Here is a 21505-nt window from a genome sequence, read left to right as displayed (position 1 = left end):
TCTTTTGTGTTCATGATAATCTGATTCATTATGATCAAAACTGATCTTAGATCAGCACCTACTCTGGGACACTTTATAAGCCCAGTTCTTGGTGTTTTCTAGTTGAGTTAGGGCAGAGATTAAGTGACCCATTACCATGTGGTGTGGAGAGAGAGATGGGAGAAATGCTCTGTCAGTCAGTCACCCAGTGGTTCAAGTCTTAATTTAAGCCTTTTGTTGACAATCGTGAAATGCTCCGATTGGATTACAGGGTTTTATCTCTGCTCCATTCAGAGGCTGAGAAACCTAGTTTGGTCATTGGGAGGCACGCTGTTAAGATGTTCAACATGAGTGCAGTATGGAGTGAACAAAAGGGTCTGCTGGTGTGTGTGTGTGTGTACAGCTGTTTGTTCCAGCCTAGCTTTAACACATTCAACTAATAATGATTCAACTAATCACAGTCTTCAATTTAGACTACTTTGTTTTAGTTTGGCCTTATTTGACCCTCTTCTCCAGATTTCTGTGGCAATGTCATGGTTAACAAGGTATCCCCTGTCTCTCTCTGTCTCTGGTTCTCTCAATCTATGGAGTACTCTGACTATATCCCCATCTCTCCTCAGACATGCTGCAGCTCATCAACAACCAGGACATGGTGGAGTTCAACCAGGACATGGCGGGTCTCTTTGACCCCCCTCAGTTCACAGGGGTCACCCCTACCCAGGACCTCCCTGCCCTCAGCCTGCCCCACTCCATCCCCTCCCCTCCATCCACCACATCCTCCTCCATCCTGAGCAGCAGCCCCCACCTTGATGCTCTCCTGGGGCCCCCCATCATCCGCAGTTCCTCCTCCCCAGACAAGGCCTTCCACCCCCCCACCTTCCAGCAGTCGCCCCTGGCCCAGGTCACCACCTCCACCCCTGTACCACTACCCAGGCCGCAGCCGCAGCCAGCTCCCCAGCAGGGCTCTCCATCGGCCCAGGCTGCTCAGAGTCTCAGGCAGCCCAAGGTGGACCTGCCCCTGCCGGTCCTCTCCCCCCCAGCCCCTGTTCCAGTCCAGCTTCCTCCCCCAGCCTCCTCCCCCCATACTGTACCCGGCCAGAGCCCCGTGTTCAGCGCTGCCCCCCAAGCCCTGTTCACCTCTCCTGCCCCCCAGCAGCCCCAGGCCCACGCCCAGCAGATCCGGATTAACTACAGCACCCAAAATGGCTACAAAGGTGAGGAACAGATTGTCTCTATTCCTCTGTATTAATAGTTGAAATGCTGGTAGTAGATAGATGAGAGTCTACAATAGCAGAAAATAAGGCCAAGGGAGCAAACGAATGCAAGGAAACTTAAAACTGAGTCACTCCCCTAATCCTGACCCCTTCCACGTGGAGATGAAACATAGCTATTTTAATGGTTGTAGGGGTTTCCCCATGGCCCTCCCTGCACAGCCCCGTCCTGCCAGATAATGGGAGGGAGGGACCCCACCATGTGTTGCTAGTAGAAGAGCCACATGGTCGTTAAGACTCTTATTTATGATGCAGAGCAGGGCCATACTGTTGTGGCTGGATGAGAGCAGAGCATGACTGGAGGAACAACTTACACATGCTCACACTCCTACTGTCTCACACACACTCTCTCTCAAGGCGAAAGGTAGGGACTGAGAATGGACACTGGTATACAAAGCACAAACACTCACTCCCTGAAGAAAGCCCACTTGGTGTTATGTTATGAGGAGGTAGAGTTGTGTTCTATGGTGCAGTAACAGTAGTAGTTCAGCATGTTTCCAAAGGAGAGTCAGTGGGTTCCTCAACCTCCGCTGACTGTCAGTCAAAATCCCAATCTAATACCCGCTGGTCAGAGTGAAGGACCGTCCCTGAGGCTGAGAGAGGGTGTTTTGTCTACACTATCTATGAGCCACATTCAGATATACACACCTTGCCTGCGTCGCATACCTGTGCAACATTGTCCCTTTAACAGTGTTATGAAACTACAGTAAGAGAACTGCCCCATGCAGCCATGCCCCAGCATTACAAACCTACTGACTCTGTGTAGACCAATGTCTTTACAGCCACCTAACATACTGTTATGTTACACACACTGCCTGCTACAGTCATCATATCGTATGTTTTCTAGAGGTCAAAGGTCATTCCTACAATGATAATCCATACTGTTATCGGTCAGTGACTTAAGTGTCTTTATAGCTACCAAACGTACCGTAGTGAACACTTCCAGCTTCTGCCATTATCACATAATGATATCACTCACCAGAGGGGAAAGGTTATACACTACTAAGCCACGCAAAAAATGTATGTGAACTTTGGCCTCGCCAAACACTTATGGTGACGATAGTTTATATGGTGTTTTGGTTTTACAGCTGGTTTTACAGCTTGAACTATTTCAAACACAATTGAGTCCATACTAGCAGGACATTTTGAACCGAGAAACTAATATTTAAGTACAGTGAGGGAAAAAAGTATTTTATCCCCTGCTGATTTTGTACGTTTGCCCACTGACAAAGAAATGATCAGTCTATAATTTTAATGGTAGGTTTATTTGAACAGTGAGAGACAGAATAACAACAAAAAAATCCAGAAAAACGCATGTCAAAAATGTTATAAATTGATTTGCATTTTAATGAGGGAAATAAGTATTTGACCCCACTGCAAAACATGACTTAGTACTTGGTGGCAAAACCCTTGTTGGCAATCACGGCGGTCAGACGTTTCTTGTAGTTGGCCACCAGGTTTGCACACATCTCAGGAGGGATTTTGTCCCACTCCTCTTTGCAGATCTTCTCCAAGTCATTAAGGTTTCGAGGCTGACGTTTGACAACTCGAACCTTCAGCTCCCTCCACAGATTTTCTATGGGATTAAGGTCTGGAGACTGGCTAGGCCACTCCAGGACCTTAATGTGCTTCTTCTTGAGCCACTCCTTTGTTGCCTTGGCCGTGTGTTTTGTGTCATTGTCATGCTGGAATACCCATCCACGACCCATTTTCAATGCCCTGGCTGAGGGAAGGAGGTTCTCACCCAAGATTTGACGGTACAAGGTCCCCCAAAGCATAATGTTTCCACCTCCATGTTTGACGGTGGGGATGGTGTTCTTGGGGTCATAGGCAGCATTCCTCCTCCTCCTCCAAACACGGCGAGTTGAGTTGATGCCAAAGAGCTCCATTTTGGTCTCATCTGACCACAACACTTTCACCCAGTTGTCCTCAGAATCATTCAGATGTTCATTGGCAAACTTCAGACGGGCATGTATATGTGCTTTCTTGAGCAGGGGGACCTTGCGGGCGCTGCAGGATTTCAGTCCTTCACGGCGTAGTGTGTTACCAATTGTTTTCTTGGTGACTATGGTCCCAGCTGCCTTGAGATCATTGACAAGATCCTCCCGTGTAGTTCTGGGCTGATTCCTCACCGTTCTCATGATCATTGCAACTCCACGAGGTGAGATCTTGCATGGAGCCCCAGGCCGAGGGAGATTGACAGTTCTTTTGTGTTTCTTCCATTTGCGAATAATTGCACCAACTGTTGTCACCTTCTCACCAAGCTGCTTGGCGATGGTCTTGTAGCCCATTCGAGCCTTGTGTAGGTCTACAATCTTGTCCCTGACATCCTTGGAGAGCTCTTTGGTCTTGGCCATGGTGGAGAGTTTGGAATCTGATTGATTGCTTCTGTGGACAGGTGTCTTTTATACAGGTAACAAACTGAGATTAGGAGCACTCCCTTTAAGAGTGTGCTCCTAATCTCAGCTCGTTACCTATATAAGACATCTGGGATCCAGAAATCTTTCTGATTGAGAGGGGGTCAAATACTTATTTCCCTCATTAAAATGCAAATCAATTTATAACATTTTTGACATGCGTTTTTCTGGATTTTTTTGTTGTTATTCTGTCTCTCACTGTTCCAATAAACCTACCATTAAAATTATAGACTGATCATTTCTTTGTCAGTGGGCAAACGTACAAAATCAGCAGGGGATCAAATACTTCTTTCCCTCACTGTAGTTCCTCCTTGTTTCAGGCAGTTTTCTTCCGTTTGGTGCCTAATGAACATGACCCTGATTATTTTTCTAGCTGTCAATCATCAAGGAGGCCCCGCCCAGCCCATGGTCAGCCAGTCGTCGTCCCCTTCTGGTGTTCAGCCAATGACCATCCAGGCTCTGACCACCACGGCCCCCCTCCTGACCACCTCAGCAAGCCCCCCAGCTCAGACCATCCCATCACACCACATTCAACAAGTTAGTTTGTCCACCTGGAGTGAGTGTGTGTGTGTGTTATGTTTGATGAGACTCATTAACCCAAAGAATATCACCACACCAGAAAAAAATGATTTGTTCTTTGTATTGAAACCTATTATTTTACTAGTATTTGTTTCATTTGTCATTTTTTTCAATGGAACAGAACTGCTCCCTCAGCCTTATAGTCTAATCCTCTATCACTCTCTCTCTCTCCCTCGCTCCTCTAACCCTCCATCTCTATCACTCTCTCTCTCTCTCTCCCTCGCTCCTCCTCTCCTCTCAGGTGTTGCTCCAGCCCCAGTTTATCAAGGCTGAGTCTCTGCTGCTGACCACCCTGAACCGTGACCCCTGTATGGTCACTACTGTGTCCTCTCCATGCATCACCTCCCTGGCCACCACCACATCCCAGAGCACCCACTCACTGCAGGTAGGAACCACATCCTAGAGCACCCACTCACTGCAGGTAGGAACCACATCCTAGAGCACCCACTCACTGCAGGTAGGAACCACATCCTAGAGCACCCACTCACTGCAGGTAGGAACCACATCCTAGAGCACCCACTCACTGCAGGTAGGAACCACATCCCAGAGCACCTACTCACTGCAGGTAGGAACCACATCCTAGAGCACCCACTCACTGCAGGTAGGAACCACATCCTAGAGCACCCACTCCCTGCAGGTAGGAACACATCCTAGAGCACCCACTCACTGCAGGTAGGAACACATCCTAGAGCACCCACTCACTGCAGGTAGGAACCACATCCCAGAGCACCCACTCACTGCAGGTAGGAACCACATCCCAGAGCACCCACTCACTGCAGGTAGGAACCACATCCTAGAGCACCCACTCACTGCAGGTAGGAACCACATCCCAGAGCACCCACTCACTGCAGGTAGGAACCACATCCCAGAGCACCCACTCACTGCAGGTAGGAACCACCACCACAGCCCAGAGCACCCACTCACTGCAGGTAGGAACCACATCCTAGAGCACCCACTCACTGCAGGTAGGAACCACATCCCAGAGCACCCACTCACTGCAGGTAGGAACCACATCCCAGAGCACCCACTCACTGCAGGTAGGAACCACATCCTAGAGCACACATTCACTGCAGGTAGGAACCACATCCCAGAGCACCCACTCACTGCAGGTAGGAACCACATCCCAGAGCACCCACTCACTGCAGGTAGGAACCACATCCTAGAGCACCCACTCACTGCAGGTAGGGACCACATCCCAGAGCACCCACTCACTGCAGGTAGGGACCACATCCCAGAGCACCCACTCACTGCAGGTAGGAACCACATCCCAGAGCACCCACTCACTGCAGGTAGGGACCACATCCCAGAGCACCCACTCACTGCAGGTAGGAACCACATCCCAGAGCACCCACTCACTGCAGGTAGGGACCACATCCCAGAGCACCCACTCACTGCAGGTAGGAACCACATCCCAGAGCACCCACTCACTGCAGGTGGGAACCACCACCACAGCCCAGAGCACCCACTCACTGCAGGTAGGAACCACATCCTAGAGCACCCACTCACTGCAGGTAGGAACCACATCCCAGAGCACCCACTCACTGCAGGTAGGAACCACATACCAGAGCACCCACTCACTGCAGGTAGGAACCACATCCTAGAGCACACATTCACTGCAGGTAGGAACCACATCCCAGAGCACCCACTCACTGCAGGTAGGAACCACATCCCAGAGCACCCACTCACTGCAGGTAGGAACCACATCCCAGAGCACCCACTCACTGCAGGTAGGAACCACATCCTAGAGCACCCACTCACTGCAGGTAGGGTCCACATCCCAGAGCACCCACTCACTGCAGGTAGGAACCACATCCCAGAGCACCCACTCACTGCAGGTAGGAACCACATCCCAGAGGACCCACTCACTGCAGGTAGGAACCACATCCCAGAGCACCCACTCACTGCAGGTAGGAACCACATCCCAGAGCACCCACTCACTGCAGGTAGGAACCACATCCCAGAGCACCCACTCACTGCAGGTAGGAACCACATCCCAGAGCACCCACTCACTGCAGGTAGGAACCACATCCCAGAGCACCCACTCACTGCAGGTAGGAACCACATCCCAGAGCACCCACTCACTGCAGGTAGGGACCACATCCCAGAGCACCCACTCACTGCAGGTAGGAACCACATCCCAGAGCACCCACTCACTGCAGGTAGGGACCACATCCCAGAGCACCCACTCACTGCAGGTAGGGACCACATCCCAGAGCACCCACTCACTGCAGGTAGGAACCACATCCCAGAGGACCCACTCACTGCAGGTAGGAACACATCCCAGAGCACCCACTCACTGCAGGTAGGAACCACATCCCAGAGCACCCACTCACTGCAGGTAGGGACCACATCCCAGAGCACCCACTCACTGCAGGTAGGAACCACATCCCAGAGCACCCACTCACTGCAGGTAGGAACTACATCCCAGAGCACCCACTCACTGCAGGTAGGAACCACATCCTAGAGCACACAGTCATTGCAGGTAGGAAACACATCCCAGAGCACCCACTCACTGCAGGTAGGAACCACATCCCAGAGCACCCACTCACTGCAGGTAGGAACCACATCCCAGAGCACCCACTCACTGCAGGTAGGAACCACATCCTAGAGCACCCACTCACTGCAGGTAGGGACCACATCCCAGAGCACCCACTCACTGCAGGTAGGAACCACATCCCAGAGCACCCACTCACTGCAGGTAGGAACCACATCCCAGAGGACCCACTCACTGCAGGTAGGAACCACATCCCAGAGGACCCACTCACTGCAGGTAGGAACCACATCCCAGAGCACCCACTCACTGCAGGTAGGAACCACATCCCAGAGCACCCACTCACTGCAGGTAGGGGCAACATCCCAGAGCACCCACTCACTGCAGGTAGGAACCACATCCCAGAGCACCCACTCACTGCAGGTAGGGACCACATCCCAGAGCACCCACTCACTGCAGGTAGGAACCACATCCCAGAGCACCCACTCACTGCAGGTAGGGACCACATCCCAGAGCACCCACTCACTGCAGGTAGGGACCACATCCCAGAGCACCCACTCACTGCAGGTAGGAACCACCACCACAGCCCAGAGCACCCACTCACTGCAGGTAGGAACCACCACCACAGCCCAGAGCACCCACTCACTGCAGGTAGGAACCACATCCTAGAGCACCCACTCACTGCAGGTAGGAACCACATCCCAGAGCACCCACTCACTGCAGGTAGGAACCACATACCAGAGCACCCACTCACTGCAGGTAGGAACCACATCCTAGAGCACACATTCACTGCAGGTAGGAACCACATCCCAGAGCACCCACTCACTGCAGGTAGGGACCACATCCCAGAGCACCCACTCACTGCAGGTAGGGACCACATCCCAGAGCACCCACTCACTGCAGGTAGGAACCACATCCCAGAGGACCCACTCACTGCAGGTAGGAACACATCCCAGAGCACCCACTCACTGCAGGTAGGAACCACATCCCAGAGCACCCACTCACTGCAGGTAGGGACCACATCCCAGAGCACCCACTCACTGCAGGTAGGAACCACATCCCAGAGCACCCACTCACTGCAGGTAGGAACTACATCCCAGAGCACCCACTCTCTGCAGGTAGGAACCACATCCTAGAGCACACATTCACTGCAGGTAGGAAACACATCCCAGAGCACCCACTCACTGCAGGTAGGAACCACATCCCAGAGCACCCACTCACTGCAGGTAGGAACCACATCCCAGAGCACCCACTCACTGCAGGTAGGAACCACATCCTAGAGCACCCACTCACTGCAGGTAGGGACCACATCCCAGAGCACCCACTCACTGCAGGTAGGAACCACATCCCAGATCACCCACTCACTGCAGGTAGGAACCACATCCCAGAGGACCCACTCACTGCAGGTAGGAACCACATCCCAGAGCACCCACTCACTGCAGGTAGGAACCACATCCCAGAGCACCCACTCACTGCAGGTAGGAACCACATCCCAGAGCACCCACTCACTGCAGGTAGGGACCACATCCCAGAGCACCCACTCACTGCAGGTAGGGCCCACATCACAGAGCACCCACTCACTGCAGGTAGGGCCCACATCACAGAGCACCCACTCACTGCAGGTAGGAACCACATCCCAGAGCACCCACTCACTGCAGGTAGGAACCACATCCCAGAGCACCCACTCACTGCAGGTAGGAACCACATCCCAGAGCACCCACTCACTGCAGGTAGGAACCACATCCCAGAGCACCCACTCACTGCAGGTAGGAACCACATCCCAGAGCACCCACTCACTGCAGGTAGGAACCACATCCCAGAGCACCCACTCACTGCAGGTAGGGACCACATCCTAGAGCACACATTCACTGCAGGTAGGAACCACATCCCAGAGCACCCACTCACTGCAGGTAGAAACCACATCCTAGAGCACCCACTGACTGCAGGTAGGAACCACATCCCAGAGGACCCACTCACTGCAGGTAGGAACCACCACCACAGCCCAGAGCACCCACTCACTGCAGGTAGGAACCACATCCTAGAGCACCCACTCACTGCAGGTAGGAACCACATCCCAGAGCACCCACTCACTGCAGGTAGGATCAACATCCCAGAGCACCCACTCGCTGCAGGTAGGAACCACCACCACAGCCCAGAGCACCCACTCACTGCAGGTAGGAACCACATCCTAGAGCACCCACTCACTGCAGGTAGGAACCACATCCCAGAGCACCCACTCACTGCAGGTAGGAACCACATCCCAGAGCACCCACTCACTGCAGGTAGGAACCACATCCTAGAGCACACATTCACTGCAGGTAGGAACCACATCCCAGAGCACCCACTCACTGCAGGTAGTAACCACATCCTAGAGCACCCACTCACTGCAGGTAGGGACCACATCCCAGAGCACCCACTCACTGCAGGTAGGAACCACATCCCAGAGCACCCACTCACTGCAGGTAGGACCACATCCCAGAGGACCCACTCACTGCAGGTAGGAACCACATCCCAGAGCACCCACTCACTGCAGGTAGGAACCACATCCCAGAGCACCCACTCACTGCAGGTAGGAACCACATCCCAGAGCACCCACTCACTGCAGGTAGGAACCACATCCCAGAGCACCCACTCACTGCAGGTAGGGACCACATCCCAGAGCACCCACTCACTGCAGGTAGGGACAACATCCCAGAGCACCCACTCACTGCAGGTAGGAACCACATCCCAGAGCACCCACTCACTGCAGGTAGGGACCACATCCCAGAGCACCCACTCACTGCAGGTAGGGACCACATCCCAGAGCACCCACTCACTGCAGGTAGGGACCACATCCCAGAGGACCCACTCACTGCAGGTAGGAACACATCCCAGAGCACCCACTCACTGCAGGTAGGAACCACATCCCAGAGCACCCACTCACTGCAGGTAGGAACCACATCCCAGAGCAACCACTCACTGCAGGTAGGGACCACATCCCAGAGCACCCACTCACTGCAGGTAGGAACCACATCCCAGAGCACCCACTCACTGCAGGTAGGGATCACATCCCAGAGCACCCACTCACTGCAGGTAGGAACCACATCCCAGAGCACCCACTCACTGCAGGTAGGAACCATATCCCAGAGCACCCACTCACTGCAGGTAGGAACCACATCCCAGAGCACCCACTCACTGCAGGTAGGAACCACATCCCAGAGCACCCACTCACTGCAGGTAGGAACCACATCCCAGAGCACCCACTCACTGCAGGTAGGAACCACATCCCAGAGCACCCACTCAGTGCAGGTAGGAACCACATCCCAGAGCACCCACTCAGTGCATGTAGGAACCACATCCCAGAGCACCCACTCAGTGCAGGTAGGAACCACATCCTAGAGCACCCACTCACTGCAGGTAGGAACCGCATCCCAGAGCACCCACTCACTGCAGGTAGGAACCGCATCCCAGAGCACCCACTCACTGCAGGTAGGGATCACATCCCAGAGCACCCACTCACTGCAGGTAGGGATCACATCCCAGAGCACCCACTCACTGCAGGTAGGAACCACATCCCAGAGCACCCACTCACTGCAGGTAGGAACCATATCCCAGAGCACCCACTCACTGCAGGTAGGAACCACATCCCAGAGCACCCACTCACTGCAGGTAGGAACCACATCCCAGAGCACCCACTCACTGCAGGTAGGAACCACATCCCAGAGCACCCACTCACTGCAGGTAGGAACCACATCCCAGAGCACCCACTCAGTGCAGGTAGGAACCACATCCCAGAGCACCCACTCACTGCAGGTAGGAACCACATCCCAGAGCACCCACTCACTGCAGGTAGGAACCACATCCCAGAGCACCCACTCACTGCAGGTAGGAACCACATCCTAGAGCACCCACTCACTGCAGGTAGGAACCACATCCTAGAGCACCCACTCACTGCAGGTAGGAACCGCATCCTAGAGCACCCACTCACTGCAGGTAGGAACCACATCCCAGAGCACCCACTCACTGCAGGTAGGAACCACATCCTAGAGCACCCACTCACTGCAGGTAGAAACGAGATGATAGGAATTGTAATGTCATAAAGTAGTAACAGCATTTAGAAAGGGTCATTTTCCTGAAGAAAAATTGTCCAAAAGTATTTTTATGGTAGTAGAAGATTACAAAGTATTGTGGTATATAGGACATAGTGTCAAACATACTGCCTGTTGTTTGAGGGGGAAACAAACTCAATATACTTGATGATGACTAAAACTGAATGGAAACTGTAGAAATGATCTTGGACCTACATTCATACAGTTTCCTCACTGTCCAGCTCACTAATGCAAAATTCCCATAAACAATGGATAGAGAGCAATTTCTTGCAAATTTTGACGGCAATGGTATCTAACACATTTTCATTGCGGCCCTCTGGACGTTGTTGAAGACCGAATCCCCCCCCGTGGCAAAATGAGTTTGACACCCCTGATCTAGATGCTACTTTAGTGATTGTCTTCTTAGAAACAACGTCTCTCCTCCCTCTTTCTTCCTCCATCCCGCCCTCCCTCTCTTTCTCTCCTCCCTCTTTCTTCCTCCATGCCTCCCTCTTTCTCTCCTCCCTCTTCCTTCCTCCATCCCTCCCTCTCTTTCTCTCCTCCCTCTTCCTTCCTCCATCCCTCCCTCTCTTTCTATCCTCCCTCTTCCTTCCTCCATCCCGCCCTCCCTCGCTTTCTCTCCTCCCTCTTTCTTCCTCCATCCCGCCCTCCCTCTCTTTCTCTCCTCCCTCTTTCTTCCTCCATCCCTCCCTCTCTTTCTATCCTCCCTCTTCCTTCCTCCATCCCGCCCTCCCTCACTTTCTCTCCTCCCTCTTTCTTCCTCCATCCCGCCCTCCCTCTCTTTCTCTCCTCCCTCTTTCTTCCTCCATCCCTCCCTCTCTTTCTATCCTCCCTCATCCTTCCTCCATCCCGCCCTTTCTCTCCTCCCTCTTTCTTCCTCCATCCCGCCCTCCCTCTCTTTCTCTCTCCTCCCTCTTTCTTCCTCCATCTAGGCTCTGATGAGTGGTGGCACCTTCCTGACCACAGTGCCAGTGATGATGGACTCTGACAAGCTGCCCATCAACCGTATCACAATCAGCAGTAAACCTATGGGCCTGCCCCCCAAGGGCGAGAAGCGCACCGCCCACAACGCCATCGAGAAGCGCTACCGCTCGTCCATCAACGACAAGATCCTTGAGCTTAAAGACCTGGTGGCCGGGACTGAGGCCAAAGTATTAATATTGGAAATATATACGTATATTTAAAAAAAAAAATACATTTACAAAATATTATTTGCAACATACATTTTAAGCAGTAGATTCCCATTGAGATACAGTAGAGCTTTCAAGAACTGAATCATCTGACCGAGAAAAGTAATTGTCTGTGTCCGAATACCCATACTAGCGTACTACATTCTGCATACTCATTTAGGCTGATCTAGTAGAAGTCACTCGTCTTTTCCAACTCGAGTGTTTGACAACAGCTGATAATCAGATAAATTGACGCGCTGTACCAAAACGAACGAATGGCAGGAGTCAACGCAATCGCATATTAGAGGACTCATTTGGAGTACTATTACATTTTTTTCAAAATACTATGCATTATATATTATTTTGCATACTGTTTAGTACGCTAGTATGGGTATTGGGACACGGCCACTGTTTTGTTTGTGGATTCCAATGTCAAGATGTTAATGCTGTGTTCGTATTATATCGAGGGAAGCTCACTGGTTGCGTTGAAATGCATACTGTTTATCAGAGGCTCTTAAAATCTTGCATTAAGTTTGTATTCACCTTTTTCATCTGCTAAGCAGCTCAACAATTTGTTGTACTCACCTTTTTCATGTGCTAAGCAGCTCAACAAGTTGTTGTATTCACCTTTTTCATCTGCTAAGCAGCTCAACAAGTTGTTGTATTCACCTTTTTCATCTGCTAAGCAGCTCAACAAGTTGTTGTATTTACCTTTTTCATCTGCTAAGCAGCTCAACAAGTTGTTGTATTTACCTTTTTCATCTGCTAAGCAGCTCAACAAGTTGTTGTATTTACCTTTTTCATCTGCTAAGCAGCTCAACAAGTTGTTGTATTCACCTTTTTCATCTGCTAAGCAGCTCAACAAGTTGTTGTACTCACCTTTTTCATGTGCTAAGCAGCTCAACAAGTTGTTGTATTCACCTTTTTCATCTGCTAAGCAGCTCAACAAGTTGTTGTATTTACCTTTTTCATCTGCTAAGCAGCTCAACAAGTTGTTGTATTTACCTTTTTCATCTGCTAAGCAGCTCAACAAGTTGTTGTATTTACCTTTTTCATCTGCTAAGCAGCTCAACAAGTTGTTGTATTCACCTTTTTCATCTGCTAAGCAGCTCAACAAGTTGTTGTATTTACCTTTTTCATCTGCTAAGCAGCTCAACAAGTTGTTGTATTTACCTTTTTCATCTGCTAAGCAGCTCAACAAGTTGTTGTATTTACCTTTTTCATCTGCTAAGCAGCTCAACAAGTTGTTGTATTTACCTTTTTCATCTGCTAAGCAGCTCAACAAGTTGTTGTATTCACCTTTTTCATCTGCTAAGCAGCTCAACAAGTTGTTGTATTTACCTTTTTCATGTGCTAAGCAGCTCAACAAGTTGTTGTATTCACCTTTTTCATCTGCTAAGCAGCTCAACAAGTTGTTGTATTCACCTTTTTCATGTGCTAAGCAGCTCAACAAGTTGTTGTATTTACCTTTTTCATCTGCTAAGCAGCTCAACAAGTTGTTGTATTTAACTTTTTCATCTGCTAAGCAGCTCAACAAGTCGTCAATTCTGAAGAAGGCGATAGACTACATCCGCTACCTGCAGCAGTCCAACCAGAAACTGAAAAAAGAGAACATGGCCCTGAAGATGTCTGCCCAGAAGAACAGTGAGTGGTTCTCCTCCTCCCTGCCCTGGCTCTTCTTCTCCTTCTATGCCTGCCCTTTCCTCTCTTCCATCCTCCCTTTATCGTGATCCTATTGTTATTCATTATGAAGAAGAAGGATTCTTCATGGCTAAAGCTTTTAATTGCTCAAAGAAGTGCTTTGTGAAATGCAGTCATTTTCTGATAGCTAGTGCTGGTTGTGCTCGAATCAAGAGCTGGGCCCGTATTCATAAAGCGTCTCAGAGTAGGATGGCTGATCTAGGATCAGGTTCCCCCTGTCCATATAATTGTATTCATTATGATTTAAAGGCTAAACTGATTCTAGAGCAGCACTCTGAGACACTTTATGGATACAGATATAGTTGTCATAACAGTGTGATGAGGTTGGCCTGAACTATTGTGAGGTTGATCCTTTCTTTCTCTACCTCCCTTCCTCTCTCTTCTCCTCCTCCTTCCTTCCTCTCCCTCCTCTTTGCTCTCCAGAGTCTCTGAAGGACCTGGTAACCATGGAAGTGGACGGCCCACAGACGGATGTAAAGAGCGAGCTACCCACCCCTCCGCCATCCGACGTGGGCTCTCCCACCTCCTACTCCCACTGTGGCAGCGACTCAGAACCCGACAGCCCCATGGGGGAGGACAGCAAGGTGGGTTTCACAACCTGAGATGTGAAACCTCACTGAAAAGCATTGAGTGGAGCCAGTCAGGATACTGGATGTTACCCGTAACTAGAGTTGAACCTTTTGGGGAATATTCCCATGGGGGTTAATGGGAATATATGGGAATTAATGGAAATATATGCAAATTAATAGGTAGATAAATGTAGATGTTTTTTGCATTGGATATAACCTGCTCAAAAAAATAAAGGGACCACTAAAATAACAAATCCTAGATCTGAATGAATGAAATAATCTTATTAAATACTTTTTTCTTTACAAAGTTGAATGTGCTGACAACAAAATCACACAAAAATAATCAATGGAAATCCAATTTATCAACCCATGGAGGTCTGGATTTGGAGTCACACTCAAAATTAAAGTGGAAAACCACACTACAGGCTGTTCCAACTTTGATGTAATGTCCTTAAAAAAAGTCAAAATGAGGCTCAGTAGTGTGTGTGGCCTCCACGTGCCTGTATGACCTCCCTACAACGCCTGGGCATGCTCCTGATGAGGTGGCGGATGGACTCCTGAGGGATCTCCTCCCAGACCTGGACTAAAGCATCCGCCAACTCCTGGACAGTCTGTGGTGCAACGTGGCGTTGGTGGGTGGAGCGAGACATGATGTCCCAGATGTGCTCAATTGGATTCAGGTCTGGGGAACGGGCGGGCCAGTCCATAGCACCAATGCCTTCCTCTTGCAGGAACTGCTGACACACTCCAGCCACATGAGGTCTAGCATTGTCTTGCATTAGGAGGAACCCAGGGCCAACCGCACCAGCATATGGTCTCACAAGGGGTCTGAGGGTCTCATCTCGGTACCTAATGGCAGTCAGGCTACCTCTGGCGAGCACATGGAGGGCTGTGCGGCCCCCCAAAGAAATGCCACCCCACACCATGACTGACCCACCGCCAAACCGGTCATGCTGGAGGATGTTGCAGGCAGCAGAACGTTCTCCACAGCGTCTCCAGACTGTCACGTCTGTCACGTGCTCAGTGGGAACCTTCTTTCATCTGTGAAGAGCACAGGGCGCCAGTGGCGAATTTGCCAATCTTGGTGTTCTCTGGCAAATGCCAAACGTCCTGCACGGTGTTGGGCTGTAAGCACAACCCCCACCTGTGGACGTCGGGCCCTCATACCACCCTCATGGAGTCTGTTTCTGACCGTTTGAGCAGACACATGCACATTTGTGGCCTGCTGGAGGTCATTTTGCAGGGCTCTGGCAGTGCTCCTCCTGCTCCTCCTTGCACAAAGGCGGAGGTAGCGGTCCTGCTGCTGGGTTGTTGCCCTCCTACGGCCTCCTCCACGTCTCCTGATGTACTGGCCTGTCTCCTGGTAGTGCCTCCATGCTCTGGACACTACGCTGACAGACACAGCAAACCTTCTTGCCACAGCTCGCATTGATGTGCCATCCTGGATGAGCTGCACTACCTGAGCCACTTGTGTGGGTTGTAGACTCCGTCTCATGCTACCACTAGAGTGAAAGCACCGCCAGCATTCAAAAGTGACCAAAACATCAGCCAGGAAGCATAGGAACTGAGAAGTGGTCTGTGGTTACCACCTGCAGAACCACTCCTTTATTGGGGGTGTCTTGCTAATTGCCTATAGTTTCCACCTTTTGTCTATTCCATTTGCACAACAGCATGTGAAATTTATTGTCAATCAGTGTTGCTTCCTAAGTGGACAATTTGATTTCACAGAAGTGTGATTGACTTGGAGTTACATTGTGTTGTTTAAGTGTTCCCTTTATTTTTTTGAGCAGTATATTTACCATATCATATGGAGACATAAACATAAACCTTTTACCTTATCATAAGTAGACATAATTGCAAATGATTAAATCCTTCCAATAGAAATAAAAAAAACTTTTGTTACGAATTTAGCTTTAATTAAACGAGTTGACTCAAAAAGGGAATATTGAATGATTCCCAATGATCCATGGCATCTCCCAAAAATGTTTTCAACATACATCTGTAAAATGATAGTCTAGAAACTAAAGCCTTGGTTGTCTTCCTCTCAGGCTTCCATGTCTTCTCCCTGGACTCTTCAATATCCACCTCTTGAACATCAGACTCTGAGGCCTCATCTTCACTGTCTCTTTCTAACCTTGTTGAGGATGGCTCGTTGTCAGGCTCAAAAAGCCTCAAATTTGTTTGGATGGTCACCAATTTTTCAACCCTTGTGTTGGTCAGGCTTTGGTGTGTGTGTTTCCAAACAAGCACCAGTTGCGCTCTGAGGCGGCTGATGTTGGTGGGATTTGGAGGATGATGGAGGCAACAGGAAAGAGCCTCAGATCCACAAAGTCCCTTCCACCAGGCAGCTGATGAGATATGTTGGCACGACTGCCATATTGCATCTCCATCCCAGAGCCCTTGCTTGGAAGTGTACTTCACCAGACTGCCAAGAACCTTGACCTCATCCAGGCCAAGGTGGCGAGACACGGTAGTGATGACACCATAAGCCTTGTTGATCTCTGCACCAGACAGGATGCTCTTGCAAGCATACTTGGGGTCCAACATGTACGCTGCGGCGTGTATGGGCTTCAGGCAGAAGTCTTCACGCTTTTTGATGTATTTCAGAACTGCAGTTTCCTCTGCTTGGAGCAACAGTGAAGTTGGCAGGGCAGTACGGATTTCTTCTCATACATCTGCAAGCAGAGTCTGAATATCAGACAAGATGGCATTGTCTTCCTCAATCAGTGCAAAAGCTACTGTTATAGGTTTCAGAAGTTTCAGGCTGCTTACCACTCTCCCAAAATACATCATCCAGGAGGATCCTCTTGATGGGGCTTTCCATATCGGCAGACTGTTTCTTGGAGAGACTCCTTCCCCTCCAGGAGTCTGTCAAACATGATGACAACACCACCCCAACAGGTGTTGCTGGGCAGCTTCAATGTGGTGCTCTTATTCTTCTCACTTTGCTTGGTAAGGTAGATTGCTGCTATAACTTGATGACCCTTCACATACCTAACCATTTCCTTGGCTCTCTTGTAGAGTGTATCCATTGTGTTCAGTGACAGGATGCCCTTGAGGAGCAGATTCAATGTATGAGCAGCACAGCCAATGGGTGTGATGTGAGGGTAGGACTCCTCCACTTTAGACCAAGCAGCCTTCATGTTCGCAGCATTATCTGTCACCAGTGCAAATACCTTCTGTGGTCCAAGGTCATTGATGACTGTCTTCAGCTTATCTGCAATGAAGAGACCGGTGTGTCTGTTGTCCATGGGGTCTGTGCTCTTGTAGAATACTGGTTGAGGGGTGGAGATGATGTAGTTAATTATTCCTTGCCCACGAACATTCGACCACCCATCAGAGTTGATTGCAATACAGTCTGCTTTCTCTATGAATTGCTTGACCTTCACTTGAACTCTGCATCCAGCAAATGAGTAGATAAAGCATGTCTGGTTGAAGGAGTGTATGCTGGGCGAAATCTCTTCCAGTACACATTGCCTGTGAGCATCAGAGGTGAACCAGTTGCATCATCAGCATTTCTCTGACTACGTTCCTCCATTGAGTCAAAAAAACTTCTGATTCCAGGAGGACCATGAGCTGTTGCTATCGATAAGATGTCTGATTCATCATTTTCACCTCGAATAGAAGTAGAGGGACTTTTGTCAGAGGTTGCTTGTTGTGAGCACTGAGGGAACTTTATGCACTTGGCCAGATGATTCTGCATCTTTGTTGCATTCTGCACGTATGATTTGGCACAGTATTTGCAAATGTACACAGCTTTTCCTTCTACATTAGCTGCAGGGAAATGTCTCCACACATCAAATAGTGCCCGTGGCATTTTCCTGTAAAGATTAGAAAAAATACAATTCCATGTACAGATAAATAGTTTAGCAGTTAGATTAAACAACTCCTTTGTAAGATAAATGTTTTAAAATGAAACATGTATGGAAACAGGTGAATTAACACTCCTCAGTTAGCAGGCTCAAGCAATTAAAACCCACATGGTAGCAGAAACTAACTAGCATAAATTGTTAACAAGTTATAAATTATTTAAACACACTTTGCTGTAGGCTACTATTTACTAGTTAACAAAAAATCATGTATGTCTTATAAAATATATTCACCCCACCCAGTATTGTAATCAAAACTTACCAGAAAGCATGTAGTCCTTGGCTCAGACAGTGTAGTAGTGTGGGCTCAATAGCATCTCATTAGTGTGCAAGATCTTGAGAATCAGCTGTACATGTGATGGAAGAGTGCACTGCGCATGTGATGGAAGAATACACTGTGCATGCAGAGGGTTGGAATTCCATTGAATTGGGGATAGTTTAACCAAAATATGCCACAACCTAGAATTGCCTTGTCTGTACCACAAAAAAGGTTCACTGTTATAAGCTAACTTTTTTTGATGAATTTAAGCAACATTCCCCAAATTCCAGGGCATAACTTCCCATGGAAAATGTCCGGAAATTTCCCGGAAAGTTTCCGACCCATTGCAACCCTACCCGTAACTAATGCTTCTCGTGACTTTAAGAAAGGAGCTTGTAAGATGTTGGACTTATCTGTTATAGTTACCTAGAATAGGACGCTATGAAAGGAAATGGTAATTCTCTAGCAACATACATCCTGTAGCAACAAGGCTGGAGACAAACTTAAACAGAGAAGCTAAACCGTTGTTTTGTTCAATGGCTAACCATTGGTGTCTCCAATTATGTAAAGTAAACTTATGATAATAAGTTATAGTTCTTAGTTCTAACTCCCTGATTACAATTCTAGTTCCAGTTCCATCTCTGCTTCTTGCTTTAGGTCTAATTCTAACCCTGACTCCTTGTGTTCTGTCCTCTCCCGTCCAGCCGGCGGTCAATCTGATGGACACATCCTCGTCCACCCCGGGCAGTGCTGGCATGCTGGACCGCTCCCGCATGGCGCTGTGTACATTCACCTTCCTCTTCCTCTCCCTCAATCCCCTGGCTGCCATGCTGTGTGGAGGGATGGGCTCCAGCACAACCGCTAACAACCACATAGTGCATCCTGGGACAGGCAGGAACATGCTGGGCCTAGACAACGCAGGTATGGAGGGAAAGAGGGAGGGTGGCGGAGGTGTGTATCTGTGTCTTACTCCTAGTGAGCTCTAATACTCCCATGTGCATTTTCTTGTAAGTCCATCTCTTCTTTGTCTGTGCGTGTGTTTGCGTGCGTGTCTCCAAAACTCATTATGTGTTGTTGTGTGTCCAAAAGTCATCCTCTCTCTGTGTTCTCCTCCTAGCTGACTCGTGGGGCTGGATGGACTGGGTGCTACCCACTCTGTTGGTGTGGCTGCTGAATGGTGTGCTGGTGGCTGGGGTTCTGGTCAGAGTGTTGGTCTATGGAGAGCCAGTCACCAGGCCCCACTCTGGATCCTCCGTGCTGTTCTGGAGGCACCGCAAGCAGGCAGACCTCGACCTGGCACGGGTGAGAATATGGAGAATGTGATTTCGTCAAAATGGCATCCTATTCCCTATATAGTGCACTACCTTCCAAAGTAGTGGACTATGTAGGGAATAGGGTGTACGGTGTTCACTCACTGCTGTACAGTGGTTCTTCCTTTAAAAGTTACAAGCTTATGCTGCGACCGTTAGTGCTAGATGGTGGCATTCTGTCATTGCACCACACTATCACAAGGGGGAGTTAGAACGCTGATCTATCGATAGTCTAAACTGTGGCACAAATTGACTGTCCTTTGGTAAATTAATGGAAGCGTTTTTAGTCTGAGAGTCTCCTCTGGCACTAGAGTCCTGCATCAGGCAACAACAAAAAAACTGTCAGTGTGCCTGGAGTTAAGAGAGAACTTGGGTAAATGGGGGAATTACACTTGACATGTGGACTTTCCCAAAAATAGGCACGGTGGGCTTTTGGTTTCTCTCACTCTAAAAACAAATAACTAATTCTAAATAACAAAACTGGCTTTATTTACAAATTATTAAGAATGTCTCACCCCGTGTTCAATAATGGCCTTTTTCCCTTTATTCAGATTACAACCGCTCACTTGCAGTTTTTTAAAAAGGAAATTATCTCCAAAATATCGTTATATTGTGGTTAAACTCAAATATTCTAATATACTAATTGATAAAAACATTTTTTTATTGGAACCTTTATGAAGTGGAAGGGGGAAAGTAAGGAACTTGTCTGTCGGACCTGCATTAAAGACCAAATTGGTTAAAGAAAATTGTGATAAATAAATAAAAATATATACCAGTTTCATTTAAGGACCAAAGAAATTACAGCTGTGCCATATAGATTGCAAAATAGTTGGGAAAAGATAAACAGTTTTTTTTAATGGTAACTGTTAACAAAAAAAAAAGACATTGCGACCAAAGAGAACAGATGAAATGGACATAGTTTTCATCAAACCAGCTTCTTTCAATGGTGCAACACGTTCCAGGGTTAGGACTGTAACCACCAGAGGACTTGAAAACAATGTTTCCATAACCTACTGCAGGACTAAAACCTAAGGGTTTAACCTTCTGAATGAATGATTATATTGAAGATGGAAGCCGCTTCTTAATGAGTACCGAGAGCCCATCTGTTATCCGACGATTATTATTATTGTTACTATTAACCCTGCATTATAATTATATAAAAGCCCCTTAGATAGTAGATAACATGTTTTCCAACACTTGTTTTTCACAAGGGCTATTAGCAGGACAATAGACATGGTGTGGTCCCAAAAACACCTCTCTGACATAGGGTCCAGCATATCACTTGATGTCATTGAATGTCTTGCCAGCTTTGATCCATGCCTGGGCCTGCAGTATGCAAAGTTGTTTGTTTGTCAGACGAATCATTGGGTCGAAACTACAGAACAGTACAAAACAAGAGAACACACATGGTTAATGTTCTGAGAAAGAAAAAATAAATAAATATATATAGTGTCTTACAGAGCCTTTCCGTAAGTTCACTCAAGTTTCTTCAACTGTCTTCTGACTGTGATTAGAGCGATGTTGATGTTGTGCGACGATGCCAGCAAATTCCAGATTGCCTTTGCCGATCGCTCATCATCTTCAACCATCAGTGAGTCGATGGCTTGAATAGTCTTGCTGGAAATGGAATACAATGTAAAAATGTGCAGCATACAGTAGACCAACAGTCAATTTATTTAAGCATTATTTTTAGCATTATTAGGCCTACTTTACAGTATTGTAGCCTACTGTACCTGTTCATTTTCCTGGGCTTTCGTGTTCGGCGTATCACCGGCAAATAGCACTGTCCGTGACCATAATCCC

At 48.7% G+C, this 21505-nt stretch overlaps 1 protein-coding gene across 5 annotated transcripts in view; it reads left to right on the top strand.

Moving 5' to 3' along the window:
* LOC115171701 (sterol regulatory element-binding protein 1) overlaps window positions 1–21505 on the top strand; it is a 37546-nt gene that overhangs the window by 2283 nt on the left and 13758 nt on the right. The window contains exons 2-9 of one of the 5 annotated variants that reach the window (XM_029728751.1): window positions 600–1193; window positions 4041–4204; window positions 4488–4631; window positions 11758–11976; window positions 12597–13638; window positions 14119–14279; window positions 19097–19313; window positions 19510–19694. In XM_029728751.1, the coding sequence (XP_029584611.1) occupies window positions 600–1193; window positions 4041–4204; window positions 4488–4631; window positions 11758–11976; window positions 12597–13638; window positions 14119–14279; window positions 19097–19313; window positions 19510–19694 (2726 nt within the window). Of the gene's footprint in view, window positions 1–599; window positions 1194–4040; window positions 4205–4487; window positions 4632–8510; window positions 8762–8809; window positions 8834–11757; window positions 11977–12596; window positions 13639–14118; window positions 14280–19096; window positions 19314–19509; window positions 19695–21505 lie in introns of those variants that run through there. The other 4 variants (XM_029728753.1, XM_029728752.1, XM_029728754.1 and 1 more) reach the window with 4 other exon arrangements.

This window comes from Salmo trutta, chromosome 32, assembly GCF_901001165.1.
Source record: "Salmo trutta chromosome 32, fSalTru1.1, whole genome shotgun sequence".
NCBI classification, from domain to species: Eukaryota; Metazoa; Chordata; class Actinopteri; order Salmoniformes; family Salmonidae; genus Salmo; species Salmo trutta.
Note: the sequence above shows the minus strand (reverse complement) of the source record. Positions and strands in the feature narration are given on the sequence as shown.